The 22,669-nt window shown below is 46.4% G+C and overlaps 1 protein-coding gene across 1 annotated transcript in view; it reads left to right on the forward strand.

Moving 5' to 3' along the window:
• The window catches only part of FGF5 (fibroblast growth factor 5), a 79,448-nt gene extending 57,017 nt beyond the window's left edge, over positions 1-22,431 (forward strand). The window contains exon 3 of the mRNA XM_066574915.1: positions 21,748-22,431. Within this exon, the coding sequence (XP_066431012.1) occupies positions 21,748-22,098 (351 nt within the window). The 3' untranslated portion in view covers positions 22,099-22,431. The remainder of the gene's footprint in view (positions 1-21,747) is intronic.
• The last annotated feature ends 238 nt before the right edge of the window (positions 22,432-22,669 follow it).

The raw sequence follows: 22,669 nt of genomic DNA on the forward strand, positions 1-22,669 counted from the left end.
TTCATAGTTGTGCAAAAAGGCATAGTTCATTCCACAAAAACGCTACTCTCCTGTGCATGCTAGTACGCATACATTCGTGTGAAGGGGGCTTAAGAGTGCAATATCCGTCCAAGCTTTTGGGACTGATATCATGCTCGCCCATGTTAATGCGCCCTAATACAGTATGTATTCATTACCATCACTACTAGAGATGAGCGAACGTACTCATTTAGGGCGATTTCGCTTTTTTCGTGTAACTGACTACTCGGACGAAAAGATTCAAGGGGCGCCAGGGGACGGGAGGCGGCGTGGTGCAGCGGAGGGTAGCAGTGGAGAACAGGGGGGAACCTCTCTCTCTCCCCCCCCCCACTCCCCTCTGCAACCCCCCGCTCACCCCCGCCCCCCCCCCGAATCTTTTCGCCCGAGTAGTCCGTTACTCGAAAAAAGCGGTGCTCGAGTGTGAAATCACCCTAAACGAGTACGTTCGCTCATCTCTAATTACTACTCCTTCTCACAATTAACTTAGAGGGGAGGTATGATGTTAAAAAAAATATATATATATATATGTTTGTAAATGGGGCTGAGCTACAAATCAGACACGGCCTATAAAGAGTAGGGTTGTTTTGGGGAAAAAAATCTGACAATTTTGTGTAACCTCAGAAAGCCCTTTGTGTAAAGCTTTGTTACAACCGTAGAGCTTATTTATAAAATACTCCTATGACAGCGCTACACTGAAAGGTTTCATAAAAATAACACAAACATTTACAATGTAGCAAATATACCTAAGATTGTAAAAACTATTACTGTATTCTCATATCAACTGGAAATGAAACAGACACGCGGTATAATACAGCGCTACGGTATATTCACCTTGTATTTCACCTCTCGTCTGTGTTTTTTGAGAAGTTGCAATACAAAGTTTGGGATAGAAGAGAGACCTAATGGATACAGTATTACTGTAATAGTAGCTATTATAATGGATGTAGTTATTTTAAAGTGCCGCTAATTCCAGGCCGATGTACAAATGAAGAAATAGCAGTTTAACTACATTACACTCCATATATACCCACATTATGTATTTACAATGACAGGAATGATAAACATCTACTAAATGACTAACAAGTTGATCTAGAGGGAGAGGAGTCGCCCTGCGAGGGCTTAGAGTGTAGAGGGGAAGGGAAGGAGACAGCAGGTGAGGATAGAAGGTATTCCTTTTGTGGTGGGAGCAGGGTTACTGCAGGTTGTAGGGTTGAAGAGGAGGGTATTCAGGGCTCCTTCGAAGCGTTCCCAGTTTGTGGAGAGTCTGATGGGTTGAGGTAACGAGTTCCAAAGTATAGGTGATGCACGGGAGAAATCCTGGAGACGATTATGTGAGAAGCACACTAATGGGGAGCAGAAAAGGAGGTTTTTACAAAGACTACAGGTAGGGAGGTATCAAGATAATATGTCAGGGATGTATAGAAGGGACATGTTGTGGACGGGTTTATATGTAATTGATAATAACTTGAACTGGATTCACTGGACAACTAAAATCACAGAGGTGAGGGGGGACACAAAAACATATTTCAATGAAAAGAGCCAAAAATGCAATACCTGATAAGGTGCAGAGCAGGCATGATCGCCGCTAAGCAGGCACAATGGCCATAGGGTCGGCACAATGGCCGTAGGGTCAGCACAATGGCTGTAGACCTTAACAATATGCAGCAAGCCAGACTATAAACCAGAGGAGCTAAACTATCCACTGCAGACTTATATGCTGCCACCCATTCAACCAGCCCAGATTGGGGAGGAGCGACTGCATGCAGCTAAATCTGCAATGTGAACGATACCACAGAAGCCCGCCACTAGATGGGTGCGTCCCACAATACAGGATTACAACTCACACTGACATGACAGTGGGTTGCGCTGTATCTCAACAGTGGGCCACACTGGCTGACCTCTTGGGCTCCCCTAGAAGTCTATAGCAAACTGCATAAAGGAAATATTGATACACTAATACAATGCGGGTGTTAGCATTTTGGCCAAGATGCATAAGCTGACGGGCCGAACGGCAAGGCCACACCACGTCCGTCAGAACCTACACTATCTCACTGTAAAGTAAATTAAAGTGTAGGCCATTGCACCGACCCTACAGCCATTGTGCCGGTCTTATGGCGATCATGCCTGCTTAGCGGCGATCGTGCCTGCTCTGCACCTTATCAGGCATTGCATTTTTGGCTCTTTTCCAGTGAAAAATGTTTTTGTGTTCCCCCTCACCTCTGTGATTTTAATTTACTTTACAGTACAGGCATAAGTGGTTTTAGCATTTTTTTCCTCAGAATTTCTTGTTTATGTTATTTACTTTTTACATTATTGCTGCTTAAGAAATGTTTACTTTTCACCTTTAAGGGATAACTGAAATTGTCAATCCTTTCCCTCTTTAACCTTGCTAAGGCCTCATGTCCACGGGCAAAAGAAGAATTAATATCCGCAGCGGATTTTAACTCTTCTCCCGCGCGCGGATCCGCACCCCATAGGGATGCATTGACCACCCGCGGGGTAGATAAATACCCGCGGATGGTCAATAAAAGTGATTTAAAAAAAAATGGAGCATGAAAAAATCTGGACCATGCTCCATTTTCGTGTGTGTCTCCCGCGGGGACGGCTCCCGCAGGCTTCTATTGAAGCCTATGGAAGCCGTCTGGATCCCCGGGAGACCTAAAATAAGAATGTACTCACCTGCTCCGGATCTTCCCTTCGCTGCAGCTTCATCTTCTCTCTGTCGCGGCCGGATCTTTTCTCTTCGGGCCGGCGCATGCATGCGGCAAGCAACCGACGTGCCATGCACATCCGCCTGGCCGAAGAAAGAAGATCCGGCCGCGACGGAGAGAAGATGAAGCCGCGGCGACGGGAAGATCCGGAGCGTGCGAGAGGTGAGTTTATTCTTATTTTAAGCGCTCATGTCCGCGGGGCAGGAGGGACTCGCTACGGATTCTCCATGGAGAATCCGTAGCGGGCCTGATTTTCCCCGTGGACATGAGGCCTAAAGGTACCTGTCAGGGATGCCCCTTGTCAGCCATTCTGTTCGCCCTACTAGTGGAACCACTGGTGCTCTTTATCTGACAAGACAACATATACCAGGAGATAGTTATGGGTGATGGAGAGGGCAGGAGGGGCTTATATGTTGACGACTTCATATTATTCATGTCTAAAGGCCATATATACAGTATGATGTAGGAATATTGATCTATGTCCAGGTTATGCATAAATTGATGCCTCTTTGGGAATCTGGACTTCCCCTGATGTTACCATAATTTTCCATTGGTGGAGCACTTCAAATACCCGTGAATGTATGTCGTAGAATACACAATGTCTACATGTAAAGCCTGTCATTCATTTCCACTGTCACTACCTGGACATATCAATTTAATTAAGATGATACTCTTGTACAAAAGGCTGTATCTGCATGTTCTTGAGCTTAAAATCAATATTAACTTCTTTCATAGAGGGGAACCCCAAGAATAAGCTGGGTATACAAATTTTACACACATGCCCTACTTAGCCAGTTTCTTAGTGCTGAGTGTCCTATATCCCAATACCCCTTGGTACGGATATACTCTTCACAGGGACCCTATAGCTTAACATTAGCCTTATGCACATATCTCTTAGGATCCAAAATTGCCTCCAGACAGCTTGCAATTGAACACAGATGGATATTACAAATCCCACACGACAGCTGAGGAATGGTAGGAAGCCTCAGAGTCTCCAGTTCACATGTCTCCTTCAATAAACATTGGATGACACAGCTATATTTCATATATCAATGTTATCTGTCACCACAGCAGTTGGATGGGAAGGCCAACCCATAATAGATGTCATCGACGTATATCGCCTGGACTTTTGGCACATGGATTGGGACTACACACATATTAAAAACATTTTGGAGTGATGTAATCCAAAAATAAACTGATGTATTGGGAATTCCTGGGCCTCTGACTCCTGGCGGGTGCTTTCTTGGTCGACTTAGATATCTGTTTGTGACATCATCACATGTGCATCTTTCTCAAAGATACTTTATTCTTTGCACCTGAGTTGATTGCCCTCAGATGGATGGGAGACAAGTCTCCCACTATTGGACAGTGGAGGAAATTGTTAAATATGGCATTCTGTATGAAAAAGTTGTATATAAAAATACATAAAATGAGGTAGCAGGCCAGATTCGGCCCATAGGCCTTGTGTTTGACGTGTGTGCTGTAAGGAATAATGTTATATCTACAACTATGATGATACTTGTAATAACTGTAATAGCTGTAACTATGTCCATATAGCTGTTGTCTACCTGTTCAGCCTGTGCTGTTAATTTGTTTTTATTGAATGTTCAATAAAACATATTTAACCCCTTGAGTGGCACGCCCGAAAATTTTCCGGGACGAGCTCCACTGCTCATAGCAACATAGCCCGGAAGATTTCCGGGCTACGTATCACTATGGGAGCTGCAGAGCACAATGCCACAAGCTGTGACAGTGTGCTCTGCCTGCACAGACCCACAGAGAACAAAGCAAGGGCTTTGAAAAACCAGCAGAAGATATTGCCGACATGCCGGCAATGTCCTGCTTTGTTTACAGGTTGCCATAGAGACCATCGGCTTGTCAGAAGCAAGCCGATGGTCTCTGTGGCAGGGAGAGCTGGTTGTTAGCTGTCAGAGGACAGCTAGGTACTAGCTCTTACAGCAGAGATCAGAGAAAACCTCCGATCTCTGCTGTGTTAACCCTTTACATGCTGCAGTCTATGTGACTGCAGCATGTAAAGGGCTGTCACCATCGGACCCCCGGAATGTGATCAGGGGTCCTGATGGGTCCCTGTGGAAGTCCCCTAAAGGGACAAAAAAAAAAATAAAAAGAAAAAAAAAAGTAAAAAAATAATTTAAAAAATAATAAAAACACTTGTCTCCCTTTACTTTGTAAAAAATCTAAAATATAATCACACATGTGGTATCCATGCGTCGTAATGACCCAGAGAAGAAAGTTAATACATTATTTAACCCCTTAATGACATGGCCCCCTTTTTTCTTTTTTCCCCATTTCTTTTTTTCCTCCCCCCTGTTTAAAAAATCACAACTTGCCCCGCAAAAAACAAGCCCTCATATGGCCATGTCAATGGAAAAATGAAAAAGTTATGGCTCTTGAGACGCAACTGCAAAATTAGTTGAAATTCAATGATTAGACCATTTTAAAAAACCTGCCCTGGTGGGTCTGACAGGGTGGTAGGAAACCCGCCACTCAAGGGGTTAATAAAGAGTGGACGGTGATTTGGTAAACTGTGAAGATACATTTTTTTAAAAACATTCAAAGGGCGGCCTGAACTGAATAAACTCTTTTCAAACAAAACTTAGGGTGGCCATACATACCGGGTTTCCCCAAAAAATAAGACAGTGTCTTATATTAATTTTTGTTCAAAAAGGTTTAACTTTTTTACATGTATAGCTGCCTGGACACTATTTTAATTGACTTTTTAAATTAACTGTTATCAGGGTTTAATTTTGGAGTAGGGCTTATATTTCAAGCATCCTCAAAAACCCTGAAAAATCATTTTGCATCCTCAAAAATTCTGGAAAATCATGCTATGTCTTATTTTCAGGTAAACAGGGTAATAGGTAAATATCAGTCAAAACCTCAGAATTTGGTAGGGCTGACCACCTAATGTGCATATGTATGTCCCGCTTCTTAAATGGCTGTTGTTAGGGAGAAGACCAGTGGGTCGAGCTGGAGTCCAACACGCCCAAACATTTTGTTTTCAAGGGAGATGAGAAGTCGTCATTGGTGTCTGGCACTGATTACTTCTCTTTCCCTATACAGGACACAAGCCTACTCGGCCAATCATGCATGTGTATGACGGAAAGAATTGCTGTTCATTGGTTGACAGTCTTCTAAAGTCTAATTCAAGACTTAGGGCTTGTTCACACGGGTGTATTTTCGCAGCCTATTATGTGCTTATTTGTAAGGCACTTAAAGGGGTTGTTCCGCGCCGAAACTTTTTTTTTTTGTTTTCAATAGCCCCCCCGTTCGGGATCTTCACCCTCGGTGGACCGCAGGGCTTCTGTGCGGTCCATTGCCGATTCCAGCCTCCTGATTGGCTGGAATCGGCACGTGACGGGGCGGAGCTACGAGGAGCCGCTCTCCGGCACGAGCGGCCCCATTCAGAAAAGAAGAAGACCGGACTGCGCAAGCGCGTCTAATCCGGCGATTAGACGCTGAAAATTAGACGGCTCCATGGAGACGGGGACGCTAGCAACGGAACAGGTAAGTGAATAACTTCTGTATGGCTCATAATTAATGCACAATGTATATTACAAAGTGCATTAATATGGCCATACAGAAGTGTATACCCCCACTTGCTTTCGCGGGACAACCCCTTTAATATGTTGTGCTGAATCCCCATTGGTTTACATTGGGATATTCAGGTGAGCGTATTTTTCGCACTACTTTAGTTCACGTGAAAAATACATATTATGTCCTGTTTTGGTGCAAAGTACATTCTAAAACAGCCCATTGAAGTCAGCGGTCTTGCACAAATATGTAGTGAATACACAGAAACCCCTCATATTCACTGCGTTTTTTTGGATCTAAACAATGGAACCGTAAATTTCATGTATCTTTATGCACCCAAAAACATGCAGAAGGGCCAAAATATGCAGAGAATATGTGAATTTCAGTGTCATAAATACGCTATGCTCTACACAAATACAATCACCTTTCTATTGAAGTATATGGAGAGTGCAAGGAATTTGTGAACTACAATCAGGCAATATTTCCATGTAGCGGTATAGTGGGTCCCCGGAATGAATTCTTCCTTTGGGCCCCGGGCACCTCAGTCTGACACTGAATGTAGTACAGTTATTATAACAGTGGGAGTCTACACAAAATTAGAACTTTACCGGACACTTTCACCTCAGTTTGAAAGTGATAGGAAAAAATATCTATTCCTTTAGATCTTTTTTGATGATTATTTCATCATAAATGAGAAATGGTGGTGTGAAGTAAGCTATATTTATTGCCGACAAATGTATTTAGATATGACTGCATGATTGAAATGAATCATAAATAGTAGTTATTCTACCATAATTCTTCTAAATTTATTTTATAAATGATCTGGAGGGAATTGAGGGGAAACTGATCAAATTTGCTGATGACACACAGCTAGGAGGGATAGCTAACACTAGGGAGGAGAGAGAGAGTATTCAAAAAGATCTAGAAAAGCTTGAACAATGATATTTAACAAGGAGAAATGCAAAGTCCTACATCTGGGCAAGAAAAATGAAGAAAACACATACAGAATGGGAGGACTTGGGCTAAGCAGCAGCACATGTGAAAAAGACTCGGGTATACTAATAGATCATAGACTGAACACGAGTCAACAATGTGATGCAGCAGCAAAGTAGGGAAACACAATTCTGGGATGTATTAAGAGAAGCATAGATCACGTGAGGTCATTATCCCCCTCTACTCTTCCTTAGTCAGACCTCATCTGGAATACTGTGTCCAGTTCTGCACACCCCAATTTAAAAAAACAAACCGAAAAACTGGAGTTACCAAAATGGTGAGCGGTCTGCAAATCATGTGCTGTGAGGAAAGGTTAAAGGATCTGGGAATGTTTAGTTTGCAGAAGAGAAGGCTGAGGGGAGACTTAATAGCTGTCCACAAATATCTGAAGGGCTGTCACAGTGCAGAGGGTTCAGCCCTATTCTCATCTGCACAAGGACAGACTAGAAGCAATGGGATGAAACTGAAAGGGAGGAGACACAGATTAGATATTAGACAGTGAGGGGGATCAAGGAGGGGAACAGGATACCACGGGAGGTGGTGAGTTCTCCTTCAATGGAAGTGTTCAAACTAAGGCTGGAAAAATATCTGTCTAGGATGATTTAGTGATCCAGCACTGAGCAGTGGGTCAGACCCGATGACCCTGGAGGTCCCTTCCAACTCTACCATTCTAGAATCTTTAATTCAATGTGAATAAAAATCACAATATTTAATACTGACTTACCCATGTCACAAATAAATTTAGTTAACAATATTTTTACAGGCAGTAGCTTCCTCACAATTATACATTTCTCACAAATGTCAAGAATGAAATTATGTCTTTATTTAACAAGGATTCTAATGAACAAACTAAGGCCTCATGTCCACGGGAAAAAGAAGAATTAAAATCCGCAGCGGATTTTAACTCTTCTCCCGCGCGCGGATCCGCACCCCATAGGGATGCATTGACCACCCGCGGGTAGATAAATACCCGCGGATCGTCAATAAAAGTGATTTAAAAAAAAATGGAGCATGAAAAAATCTGGACCATGCTCCATTTTCATGCGGGTCTCCCGCGGGGACGGCTCCCGCGGGCTTCTATTGAAGCCTATGGAAGCCGTCCGGATCCGCGGGACACAAAAATCATATTTTACTCACCCGCTCCGGTTCTTCTCTTCTCCGCGGCGCCATCTTCTCTCAGCCGCGGCCGGATCATTTTGCTTCGGCCCGGCGCATGCGCGGGGCACGTCACCGACGTCATCGTGCACATCCGCCGAGCCGAAGAATGAAGATCCGGCCGCGACGAGAGAAGATGACGCCGCCGCGAAGAGAAGAAACGGAGCGGATCGGAGGTAAGTTTATTCTCATTTATTTGCATTTTCAGCCCTCATGTCCGCGGGGCAGGAGGGACCCGCTGCAGATTCTACATGTAGAATCTGCAGCGGATCTGATTTTCCCCGTGGACATGAGGCCTAAAGGTTGTCACTCACAAACATTATCATAGTTCAAAAACTGGAGTACAGATGTCTTTTGGCCAGAAGCCACAGAATGCACAAAGGAGCAACATGATATAGATGAGTCTATAGAGCATACTATATCTTCTCATTTAATCATCACAAATTAGGGAAAGTATCCTCTTACACTTCAGAGAATAGCCGAGCCTCAGTATTTTCAATAAAGACAACCTAATGCCAGTGCGAATATCTGTGCAATTAGCGCCACATAATCACAGCATAGAAGTACGAATATGTAGTCAACTTCATCATTAATATATCATGTTTTGGCAAACTAATGCCTAGTCTTCAAATATGCTGTAGAATAAAAGAATTGATGGACATCAAGGCTATTACTAATATAACTCTAAGGGTGGCTTCACACGAGCGTGTTTATGTGCGTACAGCTGTGTGAACATAAACACGTTCCTATTAGAAACATTGGTTCCCTATGGTGTGTTCACATGTCCGTGTTTTAGAGGCATGCAAACGCAAGTACCTGCTAAACATAGGACATGCGTGCACCATAGGTCCGTGGGGCGCATCAGTATTCCCCAACGGGAAGTCCCCTTGTCACTGAACACTTTGACAGCACTGTCACAGTGATCAGTGCCAAGAGGAGTCCCAGTGGGGAGTGAAGAATCCCCTGCCACAGCTGTGACAGCTGTGATAGCTGTGGCAAAGGATTTCTTCATGTCCGCGGGCAGGGGTGTAACTAAAGGCTCAGGGGCCCTGATGCAAAACGTGAGCTGGGGCACCCCCTCTATCGTTTCTGTACCCGTACCCATACCTAAACCATGCTGCACAGAGACATAACTTGAAGCTTCTGGGCCCCAATGCAAAATCTGTAACAGGGCCCCCAACTATAATGCTTTATTCATAGTACTGGGGACCCTATATGGAGAAGAGAGGCCTTATGGGCCCTCTAAGGCTCCTGGGCCCGGGTGCAACCGCATCCCTTGCACCCTCTATAGTTACGCCCCTGTCCGCGGGGAGTAAACAATCCCCTGCCACAGCTGTCACAGCAGTGGCAGAGGATCGCAATGTTATCCCATTGCTTTCAATGAGACCGGCACTTCTGCAGTCCCATTGAAAGCAATGGGCTGCTGGCAAGCCCTGCAGCGATTTTCAGGGAAAGGCTTTAAATATAAGCCCTTCCCTGAAAAATCATCCCTAGAATGTGTTTAAAAAAAAAAAATTATACTCATCTCTCCTCAGCTGCCGGGACTCAGGCGTGCCTAGCCTGTCTTCTTACTGCACTGTTCTAAAGCTCTTTCAGCAGGTGGGGATTTTAAATCCCAGCTTGCTGAAAGGGTTGTATCTGATTGGCTGAGAGCTCAGCCAATCACAGACAGCACCTGGCCATTCATAGAATTCAATGAATGGCCATAGATTCTCCATCCTGGTCAATTTTCGAACTAAGAAGGATGAAGCCTCGCTCGCATTATTGTCGATTTTGATTTGAATTCGGCCATTTTTTGCAGTTGTCATAATTTTAGTCTTTTTAAAATTCAGATAGAGGCCCATTTTTTTTAATTTTTGGTTTTAATCTTCCATATCAGCTGCTTCAGTCCTGCCAGAGAGCTTGTCCCACCGCTGTTTGGTACATATAGTTGCAAAAATGTCTCTTAGCCAAACAGGCCAGGAGGATCTTTTGCTTTTAAATAGCACAATGCTACCCACTACAAATGGGTCTTTCCTCACCTGCCTATTGTAGGTCAATAGGGAAATATAAAACAGTCTATTTTTTTTTTGCCAATATTTCTTTTCACTTCTCATTCATTTTTTTGGACAAGTACATTTTCTTCCAATCACAGCAGGCTGAAGCTCTGCCATCTTTTTTTGGTGTTTTTGCATGCCCTATAGAAAAAAAGCTAGAAAATAATGCATTCAAATAACTATAGGGTGCTATCACGGGTACCTGCATGCATTTGTACTGCAAATGTACTTAATTTCACAGTGTTTAACTTTAAATGTAATATTTTCAGTGGAATAAGCCTTTTAAATAAAAGTTGGGTTTTATATCCAAGTTTTTTGGGGGGAGAGTAATAAGGGGTGTATTTTCTGTGACATCTAAATAATCTAAAATGCCACCTAAAACTTATGTTTTCTGGAAAAATATAAAAACAAGGCCTCGCACAACCATATCAATATAAGCATTCAAAATAAACAACAAAAAAACCTATTGGGTATTTAAGGTAAAACTAAATTGTTCCTCAAAGAGTTAACCCCTTAGTGACAGACCCATAATGTTTTTATGTCCTGGCTTTGTGGGCTTTACTCCTCAGGGACGTAAAAACATGCTTTCCCTGAGGATTAAAGCCCCGTGGGCTGTGCACATGACAGCTCCATGCTGTCAGTTGCTGGAGGCAGCCAACAACCTGGAGCTGTCATGGGGGGCCGTGGGAAGCCCCCTCCAGTCATGCGATCGGTTCTATCCATTGGATAGCGCTGATCACATTAAAGTATCGCATCCATGAGGGCGGCTGAAAATACTCACCCCCACCCTCCCAATGTCCGGCGATCATCTGGTCTGGAACGGACCCTCTGACGTCTTCTGCGCATGCGCACCTAAATGAAAATGGCGACGCGTTCACAGATGACCAGATCGGCACAGGACATTTGAAATCTCCTGCCTCCCGATTACTGACCAGTCCCTGGGCCCATGGTCGCTGCTATCAAGTGGATAACGGCGATCACAAAAAAGTTTTTAAAAAATTAAATAACGTTAAAGTTTCACCTTCCCTTATGGAGGAGGTGAAAATACTCACCCCCATCCTCCGCGATGTCCCACGGTGATATGGTCCTTCTAGGACCTCATGTTGCCTTCTGCGCATGTGCGCCTGATGCTACTGTTGAGCGCGTGCACAGAAGGGTTCGCACCCCGGGAAATTTAAAATCCCTCTGCTCCTGGCCAGCATGTGTTGCCAGGAACAGAGAGAAGTCACTGGGGACCGCTGTATGTGGTTCCCGGTCACATGATCCAATCACATCCAATAGATAACAGTGAGTTAAAAAAAAAAGTAAAAAAAAAATAAAAAAGTTAAAGTTTAATCTCCCCTCATGGATCATATTCATGAGGGAGGATGAAATTACGTACCTAAGGCCCCTGGATTTATCCACGGACCTTACCCTGGGTTCTGCGGACGCGCCCATTACCAAAGTGGCGGATGCATGCGCAACAGACGCAGATTGCCTGGGTTATTTAAAGCCTCCCTGCTCCTGGCTACCAAACTTAACCGAGAGACTGGAGATTTCACGGGGTGCTGCAGCACGCAGTCCCTGGTCACGTGATCGCCATTATCCATCGGATAACGGCAATCATATAAATGTAAAAAAACATAAAATTTCACCAATGGATAATGGCGATCACGTAAAAGTTAAAACACAGTTGAACTTCAATGCTTTTTTCAGATTGGGCCCCGTTGTGCATACAGACATAATATTAGGGCCACAATGGGTATATTTCTGAACACGGAATAAACAGGGGTATTTATTTTGGTGTGAAAGCCTTCATTTACATGTGTGCTGTACAAAAAAATTGTTTTTAAAATCACATAATTGCTAGAGATGAGCGAACGTACTCGTCCAAACTTGATATTCGTGCGAATATTAGAGTGTTCGGGATGCTCGTTACTCGTAACGAGCACCACGCGGTGTTCTGGTTACTTTCAGTTTCCTCTCTGAGACGTTAGCGCACTTTTCTGGCCAATTGAAAGACAGGGAAGGCATTACAACTTCCCCCTGTGACGTTCAAGCCCTATACCACCCCCCTGCTGTGAGTGGCTGGGGCGATCAGATGTCACCCGAGTATAAAAGTCGGCCCCTCCCGCGGCTCGCCACACATGCCTTGTGAGTTAGCTGAGGGAAAGTACTATCGTGCTGGTGCTGCTGTAGGGAGAGCGTTAGGAGTTAGTGTAGGCTTCAAGAACCCCAACGGTCCTTCTCAGGGCCACATCTACCTGTCTGCAGGCTGCTGCTAGCAGTGTTTTTTTCTTTTTTCTCAAAATCGGCAGTGCAGAGCATTGCACCCGGTATTAGGGACAGAAGTGGTGTATAGGCAGGGAGAGTGTTAGGAGTGAGTGTAGCCTTCAAGAACCTCAACGGTCCTTTCTAGGGCCAAATTTAAGCGTGTGCAGTACTGTGCTGGCTGCTGTTAGCAGTGTTGCATATTTTTTTTTCTCTAAAAATCGTCTGTGCAGAGCATTGCACCCTCCATTGATACTACAGGGACAGAATTGTGTAGGCAGGGCCACAACACAGTTATTGTTCATTGAATATACGCAGTGGGTGCTTCCCTTTGCAAAAAAGGAAAAGAAATTATATTTGGCCTGCCTGTGTCAGTCCTAAGGTCTCCGTGTACGTGTGTGCTGCGTGGACAACGTACAAAAATCAGACGCAACCAGCTACGGTTGAGTGCAGCCTTGCTCCATTGTCTTTCCTGACTGGCAAATACCTGCTCTGCTAGAATTAATAACTCTGCTACACTATAGTTGTGTGACACTTTTTGAGGGCCACACCACAGATATTAAACTTCTTGTTCATTGAATATACGCAGTGGGTGCTTCCCTTTGCAAAAAAGGAAAAGAAATTATATTTGGCCTGCAGGCTTGCGCCAATTTATTTCCTGCCTGGGAAATAAAATCACTGGTAATACAGCATGCTGAGGGGTAGGGGTAAGCCTAGAGGACGTGGACGTGGACGTGGCCGAGGACGCGTAGGCCCAAGTGAGGGTGTGGGCACAGGCCGAGCTCCTGATCCAGGTGTGTCGCAGCGGACTGCTGCGCGATTAGGAGAGAGGCACGTTTCTGGCGTCCCCACATTCATCGCCCAATTAATGGGTCCACGCGGGAGACGTTTATTAGAAAATGAGCAGTGTGAGCAGGTCCTGTCCTGGATGGCAGAAAGTGCTTCGAGCAACCTATCGTCCAGCCACAGTTCTGCGCCGTCCACTGCTGCAAATCCGAATCCTCTGTCTGCTGCTCCTCCTTCCTCCCAGCCTCCTCACTCCACTACAATGACACCTGCTCAGGAGCGGGAACACTCCCAGGAACTGTTCTCGGGCCCCTGCTTAGATTGGGCAGCAGTGGTTCCTCTCCCACCAGAGGAGTTTATCGTCACTGATGCCCAACCATTCGAAAGTTCCCGGGGTCCGGGGGAAGAGGCTGGGGACTTCCGCCAACTGTCTCAAGAAGTTTCTGTGGGTGAGGAGGACGATGACGATGAGACACAGTTGTCTTGCAGTGAGGTAGTAGTAAGGGCAGTAAGTCCAAGGGAGCAGCGCACAGAGGATTCGGAGGAAGAGCAGCAGGACGATGAGGTGACTGACCCCACCTGGTGTGCAACGCCTACTCAGGACAGGTCTTCAGAGGGGGAGGCAAGGGCATCAGCAGGGCAGGTTGCAAGAGGCAGTGCGGTGGCCAGGGGTAGAGGCAGGGCTAGACCGAATAATCCACCAAGTGTTTCCCAAAGCACACCCTCGCGCCATGCCACCCTGCAGAGGCCGAGGTGCTCTAAGGTCTGGCAGTTTTTCACAGAGACGCCTGACGACCGACGAACAGTGGTGTGCAACCTTTGTCGCGCCAAGATCAGCCGGGGAGCCACCACCAACAGCCTCACCACCACCAGCATGCGCAGACATATGATGGCCAAGCACCCCACAAGGTGGGACGAAGGCCGTTCACCGCCTCCGGTTTGCACCGCTGCCTCTCCCCCTGTGCCCCAACCTGCCACTGAGATCCAACCTCCCTCTCAGGACACAGGCACAACCGTCTCATGGCCTGCACCCACACCCTCACCTCCGCTGTCCTCGGCCCCATCCAGCAATGTCTCGCACCGCACAGTCCAGCCGTCGCTAGCGCAAGTGTTGGAGCGCAAGCGCAAGTACGCCACCACGCACCCGCACGCTCAATCGTTAACCGTCCACATAGCCAAATTTATCAGCCTTGAGATGCTGCCGTATAGGGTTGTGGAAACGGAGTCCTTCAAAGCTATGATGGCGGCGGCGGCCCCGCGCTACTCAGTTCCCAGTCGCCACTACTTTTCCCGATGTGCCGTCCCAGCCCTGCACGACCACGTCTCCCGCAACATTGTACGCGCCCTCACCAATGCGGTTAGTGGCAAGGTCCACTTAACTACGGACACGTGGACAAGCACAGGCGGGCAGCGCCACTACATCTCCCTGATGGCACATTGGGTGAATTTAGTGGAGGCTGGGACAGAGTCAGAGCCCGGGACCGCTCACGTCCTACCCACCCCCAGAATTGCGGGCCCCAGCTCGGTGGTGGTATCTGCGGCGTTGTATGCTTCTTCCACTAAAGCACCCTCCTCCTCCTCCTCCTCAACCTCTGTCTCGCAATCTAGATGTGTCAGCAGCAGCAGGACGTCGCCAGCAGTCGGTGTCGCGCGGTGTGGCAGCACAGCGGTGGGCAAGCGTCAGCAGGCCGTGCTGAAACTACTCAGCTTAGGAGATAGGAGGCACACGGCCCACGAATTGCTGCAGGGTCTGACAGAGCAGACGGACCGTTGGCTTGCGCCGCTGAGCCTCCAACCGGGCATGGTCGTGTGTGACAACGGCCGTAACCTGGTGGCGGCTCTGCTGCTCGGCAGCCTCACGCACGTGCCATGCCTGGCCCACGTCTTTAATTTGGTGGTTCAGCGCTTTCTGAAAAGCTACCCACGCTTGTCAGACCTGCTCGTAAAGGTGCGCCGGCTCTGCGCACATTTCCGCAAGTCCCACACGGACGCTGCCACCCTGCGCACCCTGCAACATCACTTTAAGCTGCCAGTGCACCGACTGCTGTGCGACGTGCCCACACGGTGGAACTCTACGCTCCACATGTTGGCTAGGCTCTATGAGCAGCGTAGAGCTATAGTTGAATACCAACTCCAACATGGGCGGCGCAGTGGGAGTCAGCCTCCTCAATTCTTTTCAGAAGAGTGGGCCTGGTTGGCAGACATCTGCCAGGTCCTTCGAAACTTTGATCAGTCTACCCAGGTGGTGAGCGGCGATGCTGCAATCATTAGCGTCACCATTCCTCTGCTATGCATCTTGAGAAGTTCCCTGCAAACCATAAAGGCAGCCGCTTTGCGCTCGGAAACAGAGCCGGGGGAAGACAGTATGTCGCTGGATAGTCAGAGCACCCTCCTGTCTATATCTCAGCGCGTTCAGGAGGAGGGGGAGGAGGATGAGGAGGATGTGAAGGAGGGGGAAGAGACAGCTTGGCCCACTGCTGACGGTACCCATGCTGCTTGCCTGTCATCATTTCAGTGTGTATGGCCTGAGGAGGAGGAGGAGGATCCTGAAAGTGATCTTCCTAGTGCGGACAGCCATGTGTTGCGTACAGGTACCCTGGCACACATGGCTGACTTCATGTTAGGATGCCTTTCTCGTGACCCTCGCATTCAACGCATTCTGGCCACTACGGATTACTGGGTGTACACACTGCTCGACCCACGCTATAAGGAGAACCTTCCCAGTCTCATTCCCGAAGAGGAAAGGGGTTCGAGAGTGTTGCTATACCACAGGACTCTGGCGGACAAGCTGATGGTAAAATTCCCATCCGACAGCGCTAGTGGCAGAAGGCGCAGTTCCGAGGGCCAGGTAGCAGGGGAGGTGCGTAGATCGAGCAGCATGTACAGCCCAGACAGTGCAACAGTCTTTAAGGGCCTGGCCAGCTTTATGGCTCCCCAGCAAGACTGTGCCACCGCTCCCCAGTCAAGGCTGAGTCGGCGGGAGCACTGTAAAAGGATGGTGAGGGAGTACGTAGCCGATCGCACGACCATCCTCGGTGACGCCTCTGCCCCCTACAACTACTGGGTGTCGAAGCTGGACACGTGGCCTGAACTAGCGCTGTATGCCCTGGAGGTGCTTGCTTGTCCTGCGGCTAGCGTCTTGTCGGAGAGGGTGTTTAGTGCGGCTGGGGGAATCATAACAGATAAGCGTACCCGCCTGTCCACCGACAGTGCCGACAGGCTAACACTCATCAAGATGAACAAAGCCTGGATTTCCCCAGACTTCTCTTCTCCACCCGCGGACAGCAGCGATACGTAAGCAATACGTATTATGCACCCGCGGATGGAAGCTACGTTCTCTCTCACCATCCAAAACGGGGACATTTCTGCTTCATCAATCTGTGTCTAATATTCCTCCTCCTCCTCCTGCTCCTCCTCCTGAAACCTCACGTAATCACGCTGAACGGGCAATTTTTCTTAGGGCCACAAGGCTCACTCATCTAATTTTTCGAAACAATTTTTATATGTTTCAATGCTCTTAAAAGCGTTGAAACTTTAACTTGAACCAATTTTTCGTTAAACTGGGCTGCCTCCAGGCCTAGTTACCACTTAAGCCACATTAACCAAAGCGATTAATGGGTTTCACCTGCCATCTTGGTTGGGCATGGCCAATTTTTACTGAGGTACATTAGTACTGTTGGTACACCAATTTTTTGGGGCCCTCACCTACAGTGTAATCATAGCAATTTGTATGTTCTTCACCTGCACTCATGGTACAGAAGTGTGTGTGGGGTTGGCCTACACTTTAGCTACATAAATGTAACTTGGGCCTTGGCTATACTGCAGCTACTGAAATGGAACGAAGACTGCGCTCCCACTATACTGCTGCTTCGGAATTGTTACTGGGGCCTGTCTTGAGTGCTACTATTGCTGACATGGAACGAAGACTGCGCTCCCGCTATACTGCTGCTTCGGAATTGTTACTCCCGCTATAATGCTGCTAGTGATATGTTAGTGGGGCCTGTCCTAAATGCTACGGCTGAAATGTTACGAATTCTGGGCTCTGCCTATACCGCTGCTACTATTGCTGACATGGAACGAAGACTGCGCTCCCGCTATAATGCTGCTAGTGATATGTTAGTGGGGCCTGTCTTGAGTGCTACTATTGCTGACATGGAACGAAGACTGCGCTCCCGCTATAATGCTGCTAGTGATATGTTAGTGGGGCCTGTCTTGAGTGCTACTATTGCTGACATGGAACGAAGACTGCGCTCCCGCTATAATGCTGCTAGTGATATGTTAGTGGGGCCTGTCTTGAGTGCTACTATTGCTGACATGGAACGAAGACTGCGCTCCCGCTATAATGCTGCTAGTGATATGTTAGTGGGGCCTGTCTTGAGTGCTACTATTGCTGACATGGAACGAAGACTGCGCTCCCGCTATAATGCTGCTAGTGATATGTTAGTAGGGCCTGTCTTGAGTGCTACTATTACTGACATGGAACGAAGACTGCGCTCCCGCTATAATGCTGCTAGTGATATGTTAGTGGGGCCTGTCCTAAATGCTACGGCTTAAATGTTACGAATTCTGGGCTCTGCCTATACCGCTGCTAATGGTATGTCTCTGGGGTGTGGAAACAGAGGCTTCCCAAAGACATGATGGCGGCGAGGCCATTTCCCACCAACACGGTTACTGTAAAGGTGCATATAACCACGGACACGTGTAGAGGACACGTAGTGCCTCAAAAACATCCCCCTCCTCCTCCAACAGGGAAAACAAACATTCTTGGCAAATGCCTTTGCATTGGTTCGTCTGGTGGCAGTCCAAGAATTTCACCTTTACCGACACTACAAGAGAGAACCCCCACCATCCCCCCGCCACGGCCCACTTAATCCTGGCCACATTCCGAAAACCAACAAAATAAAACCGCGCTACTAGGTCCGCAGTCACCACCACATTACCACCAACGCGGTTACTGTTAAGGTACATATTACCAGTCTTACTGGGGCATGCAGAGACACCTTGACAGAATGAATAGTGTGTGACACATAGGTTCCCCATTGCTATGCCCACGTGTGCAGCTCCTGATGGCGGTGGCACAGGATTCTATTTCTCATTGCTTCTGTACAGCATTGTGGGCTATCGCCCCGCCACTTTTAAAGAGGGTCGCTGCCTAGCCGTGCCAACCTCTGCAGTGTGTGCCTGCGGTTCCTCCTCATGGCAGACGCACTTCTAAATAGACATGAGGGTGGTGAGGCATGAGGGCAGCTGAAGGCTGCCCAGGGACACTTTGGTGTGCGCTGTGGGGGGGAGGGGGGGCGGTTGGGCAGCATGTAACCCAGGAGAAGTGGCAGTGGAGTGTCATGCAGGCAGTGATTGTGCTTTGTTGTAGCTAGTGTGGTGCTTAGCTAAGGTATGCCATGCTAATGAGGGCTTTTCAGAAGTAAAAGTTGTTGGGAGGGGGGGGGGCCCACTCTTGCCGGTATTGTGGCTTAATAGTGGGACCTGTGAACTTGAGATGCAGCCCAACATGTAGCCCCTCGCCTGCCCTATCCGTTTCTGTGTCGTTCCCATCACTTTCTTGAATTGCCCAGATTTTCACACAAGGAAACCTTAGCGAGCATCGGCGAAATACAAAAATGCTCGGGTCGCCCATTGACTTCAATGGGGTTCGTTACTCGAAACGAACCCTCGAGCATCGCGAAAAGTTCGTCCCGAATAACGAGCACCCGTTAGATTCGTTCAAAAACTGTAGGGTCAAAATATGCAGTACATCCCTAAATGAATTCACTAAGGGGTCTAGTTTTTAAAATGGGGTCATTTGTAGTGGTTCTCCATCGTTTTGGCCACTCAATGGCTCTACAAGTGGGCAATGGGGCCTAAAATGCCTTCAACCAAAAAGACTGTTCTGAAAGCCTCCAGCTGCTCCTTTCGGTTTGGGCCCCGTTGCACATACAGTTATAAGATTAGGGCCACAATGGGTATATTTCTAAACACAGGACAAACAAGCGGGATTAAATTTTGGGGTGCAAGTCTTCATTCATATATGTGTACTGTACAAAGAAAAATGTTTTTTTTAAATGACATGATTGCCAAAAAAATGAAAATCTTAATTTTTTCCTTCTGCTTTGCTTAGATTCATTCAAAAACTGTGGGGTCAAAATACGCAGGTCACCCCTACATAAATTTGTTAAGGGGCCTAGTTTTCAAAATGGGGTCACTTGTGGGACTACTCCAGCATTTTGACAGCTCAAGGGCTCTGCAAGTGTGCAATGGGGCCTAAATCACCTTCAAGCAAAATGTCTGATTTGAAAGCCATTGGCTGCTCCTTTCGGTTTGGGTCCTGTTGTGCATACAGATATAAGATTGGGGTTACAATGGGTATGTTTCTGAACAATAGACAAACAGGGGTATCCATTTTGGGGTGAAAATCCTCATTTTCATGTGCACTATAGAAAAAAATATGTCTTTAAAATAACATATTTGCAAAAATATGAAATTTTATTTTTTCTCCTATAAATTTCAATAATTCCTGAAAAAAAACTGTGGAGTCAAAATAGTCCTGACCCCCTCAGTGAATATATAAGGGTGTAGTTTTTAAAATTGGGTCATTTGTGGAGGTATCTTTCATTCTAACAACTATGATCCTTCGCAATCTTGGCTTGGTGTAGGAAAGCAAAGTGTTCCTCAACATGTTGATAAGTAATGTTAAATGCGTACGTCTCCTAAATGGTTAAAAAATAACAACAAAGTTTTTCAAATGTGCTTCCAGAATAAAGTAAACAGATGGAAATATATCAAATAAGAAATTTGTACAGTATGTTTGCGCATATTTCAGATATTACAGTTAAAAATATGAAATAATATCATTTTTTCCAATGTTTCCTAGTGTTTTGGTGCTTTTAATAAATATACACAAATTCTATCGGTCTTTTTTTTCTGCCTCAATGAAGTACAATATGTGGCAAAAAAACAATGTCAGAATCAGGCCTCGGTCACACGGGCGTTTTGTCCCGCGATTTGCGCATGCGCATGAGATCCGCGCAGGGACCAATTAGAGGCAGCTCTCAGCTATTGAATGACAGCTGAGAACTGCCTCTGATTGGTCCCTGCGCTCAGCCAATCAGAGGCAGCACTCACTCACCCATTCATGAATTCATGAATGGGTGAGTGAGAGCTGCCTCTGATTGGTGAGGGCTGTGACCAATCAGAGGCAGCCCATTCAGCAGGCGGGGATTTAAAATCCCCGACTGCTGAATACTACACAGAGCAGTTCAGGAGAACTGCCGGCTGGAAGCGGCTGAACTCCGGCTGCAGGAAAAAGGTGAGTATACATTTTTTCTTTATTTTTACACATTTTAGGATGGTTTTGAGGGAAGGGCTTGTATTTTTAAGCCCTTCCCGAAAATTCATCCAGCGCTCGCTGGCAGCCCATTGCTTTCAATGGAGCCGGCTGTATTGCCAGCTCCATTGAATTCAATGGGCAAACATCGTTCTCCTCTGCCACAGCTGTGGCAGAGGATAGCGGGCAGCGCTGGGCCGTTTCACAGAAAACGCTGCTAGCTGCAGATTTTTCGGCGAATCGTCGGCCCCGATCACACGATTTGTGGATGCGCATCCGTCATGCGATCCGCAAATCGCGTGAAGAAACGCCCGTGTAACCGAGGCCTCACTTGGATATGCAAAACTTTTATGGAGTTATTCTATGTTAAAGTGACACATGTCAGATTTTCAAAATTTGGCTCCGCCACTAAGGCGCAAACTTGCTTCGTCACTAAGGGTGCATTCAGACGAGCGTGGTTAAATGCTGCTACAGCAACGTGTAAACCCCACTTCTATAGCAACCAATAGGTTACTATGGAAGCACTCACACAGAGCTTTTTTACCACTGCAGATTCTGCACTGGTAAAAAGATAGGACAGCGAGTGCCGACTCGCCTCTCAGCTTTGCGCTAAGGAGCTGTCCATGGTGCTGACCACATGCTCCTATGGGAGCCATGGCAGCCCTCTGCTTGAAGCACGGACGTGTGAACCGGCTGCTCCGTGGAGCACGTAGCAGCTTGCTCACCGCAAAATTCCTGAATGTCAGCAGCGTGGTTTACACATTGCCTTAGCAGCGTGTAAACCACGCTTGTCTGAATGCACCCTAAGGGGTTAATAGTCAAAATTATCTATTAGTGGATATGTGAAAGTTGCGTAGGCATTTTTATTTGCATGCAGTTCGTGTAATAAAATACTCAATTGTTCATTTCTTTTCTATTGCAGCCTAAATTCACAGATGATTGCAAATTTATGGAGAGATATCAGGAAAACAGCTATAACACTTATGCCTCTGCAACCTACAGAACTGAAAAGACAGGCCGAAGATGGTATGTGGCATTGAACAAAAGAGGCAAAGCCAAAAAAGGTTCTAGCCCTCGAGTAAAGCCGCAACACATATCAACGCACTTCCTTCCTCGGATCAAATACATTGAACCACCTGAGTTCTCATTCAGTGTTAAAGTACCTGAAAAGAAAAAGACGCCTCATGTTCCCGTAAAGCCTAAACCCATAGTACCCCCTCCAAAGAAGAAGACCAGCCCGGTCAGATATAGGCTCAAGTTCAGATTTGGATAAATGGTGATACACCCATAATGATGAGGAGTTAACTTACTAAACAACACAAGGATTGTGTTCTGCACTTCATTCTTCTGACCAGTGAGAAGGTCTACTTTCAATTGCTGACATCAATGGCGGCTTTGTTACAATGATGTGAATGAGCATTCGGAGTGGGGGTAGCACACTATGGTTTTATAAGGCTTAAGCCAGTATATGTTGGATTATTTAAGATAATATTTATCACAACAATGCCAAAGGAATACATTGACTATGACAGTCCTTATAAACTGTTACAAATAGGCATAATGCCCTGAGTACTCATGTACTTTATATACAGCAACCTTGATAATAAAAAACTAAAATATTTGGTAAATGTACATTCGAAATTCTCATTTTTTTAATTATGTGTGTTTGGTAAGTTCCCAGGCATTGTTGTAAAGACCTGTATAAAGGGTCTGACATTGATTTGCAGGAATGCTGCTATCCAATAGGTGGCGCTACAGAGTTATTGTTCCATCTTCCTTTCTTGCATATATTTCCCAGTGGGGCTTACTTAGCCTTATAAGTCTCCTCACACATCTTCTAGGTG

This window comes from Eleutherodactylus coqui, chromosome 7, assembly GCF_035609145.1.
Source record: "Eleutherodactylus coqui strain aEleCoq1 chromosome 7, aEleCoq1.hap1, whole genome shotgun sequence".
In the NCBI taxonomy this organism is placed as follows: Eukaryota; Metazoa; Chordata; class Amphibia; order Anura; family Eleutherodactylidae; genus Eleutherodactylus; species Eleutherodactylus coqui.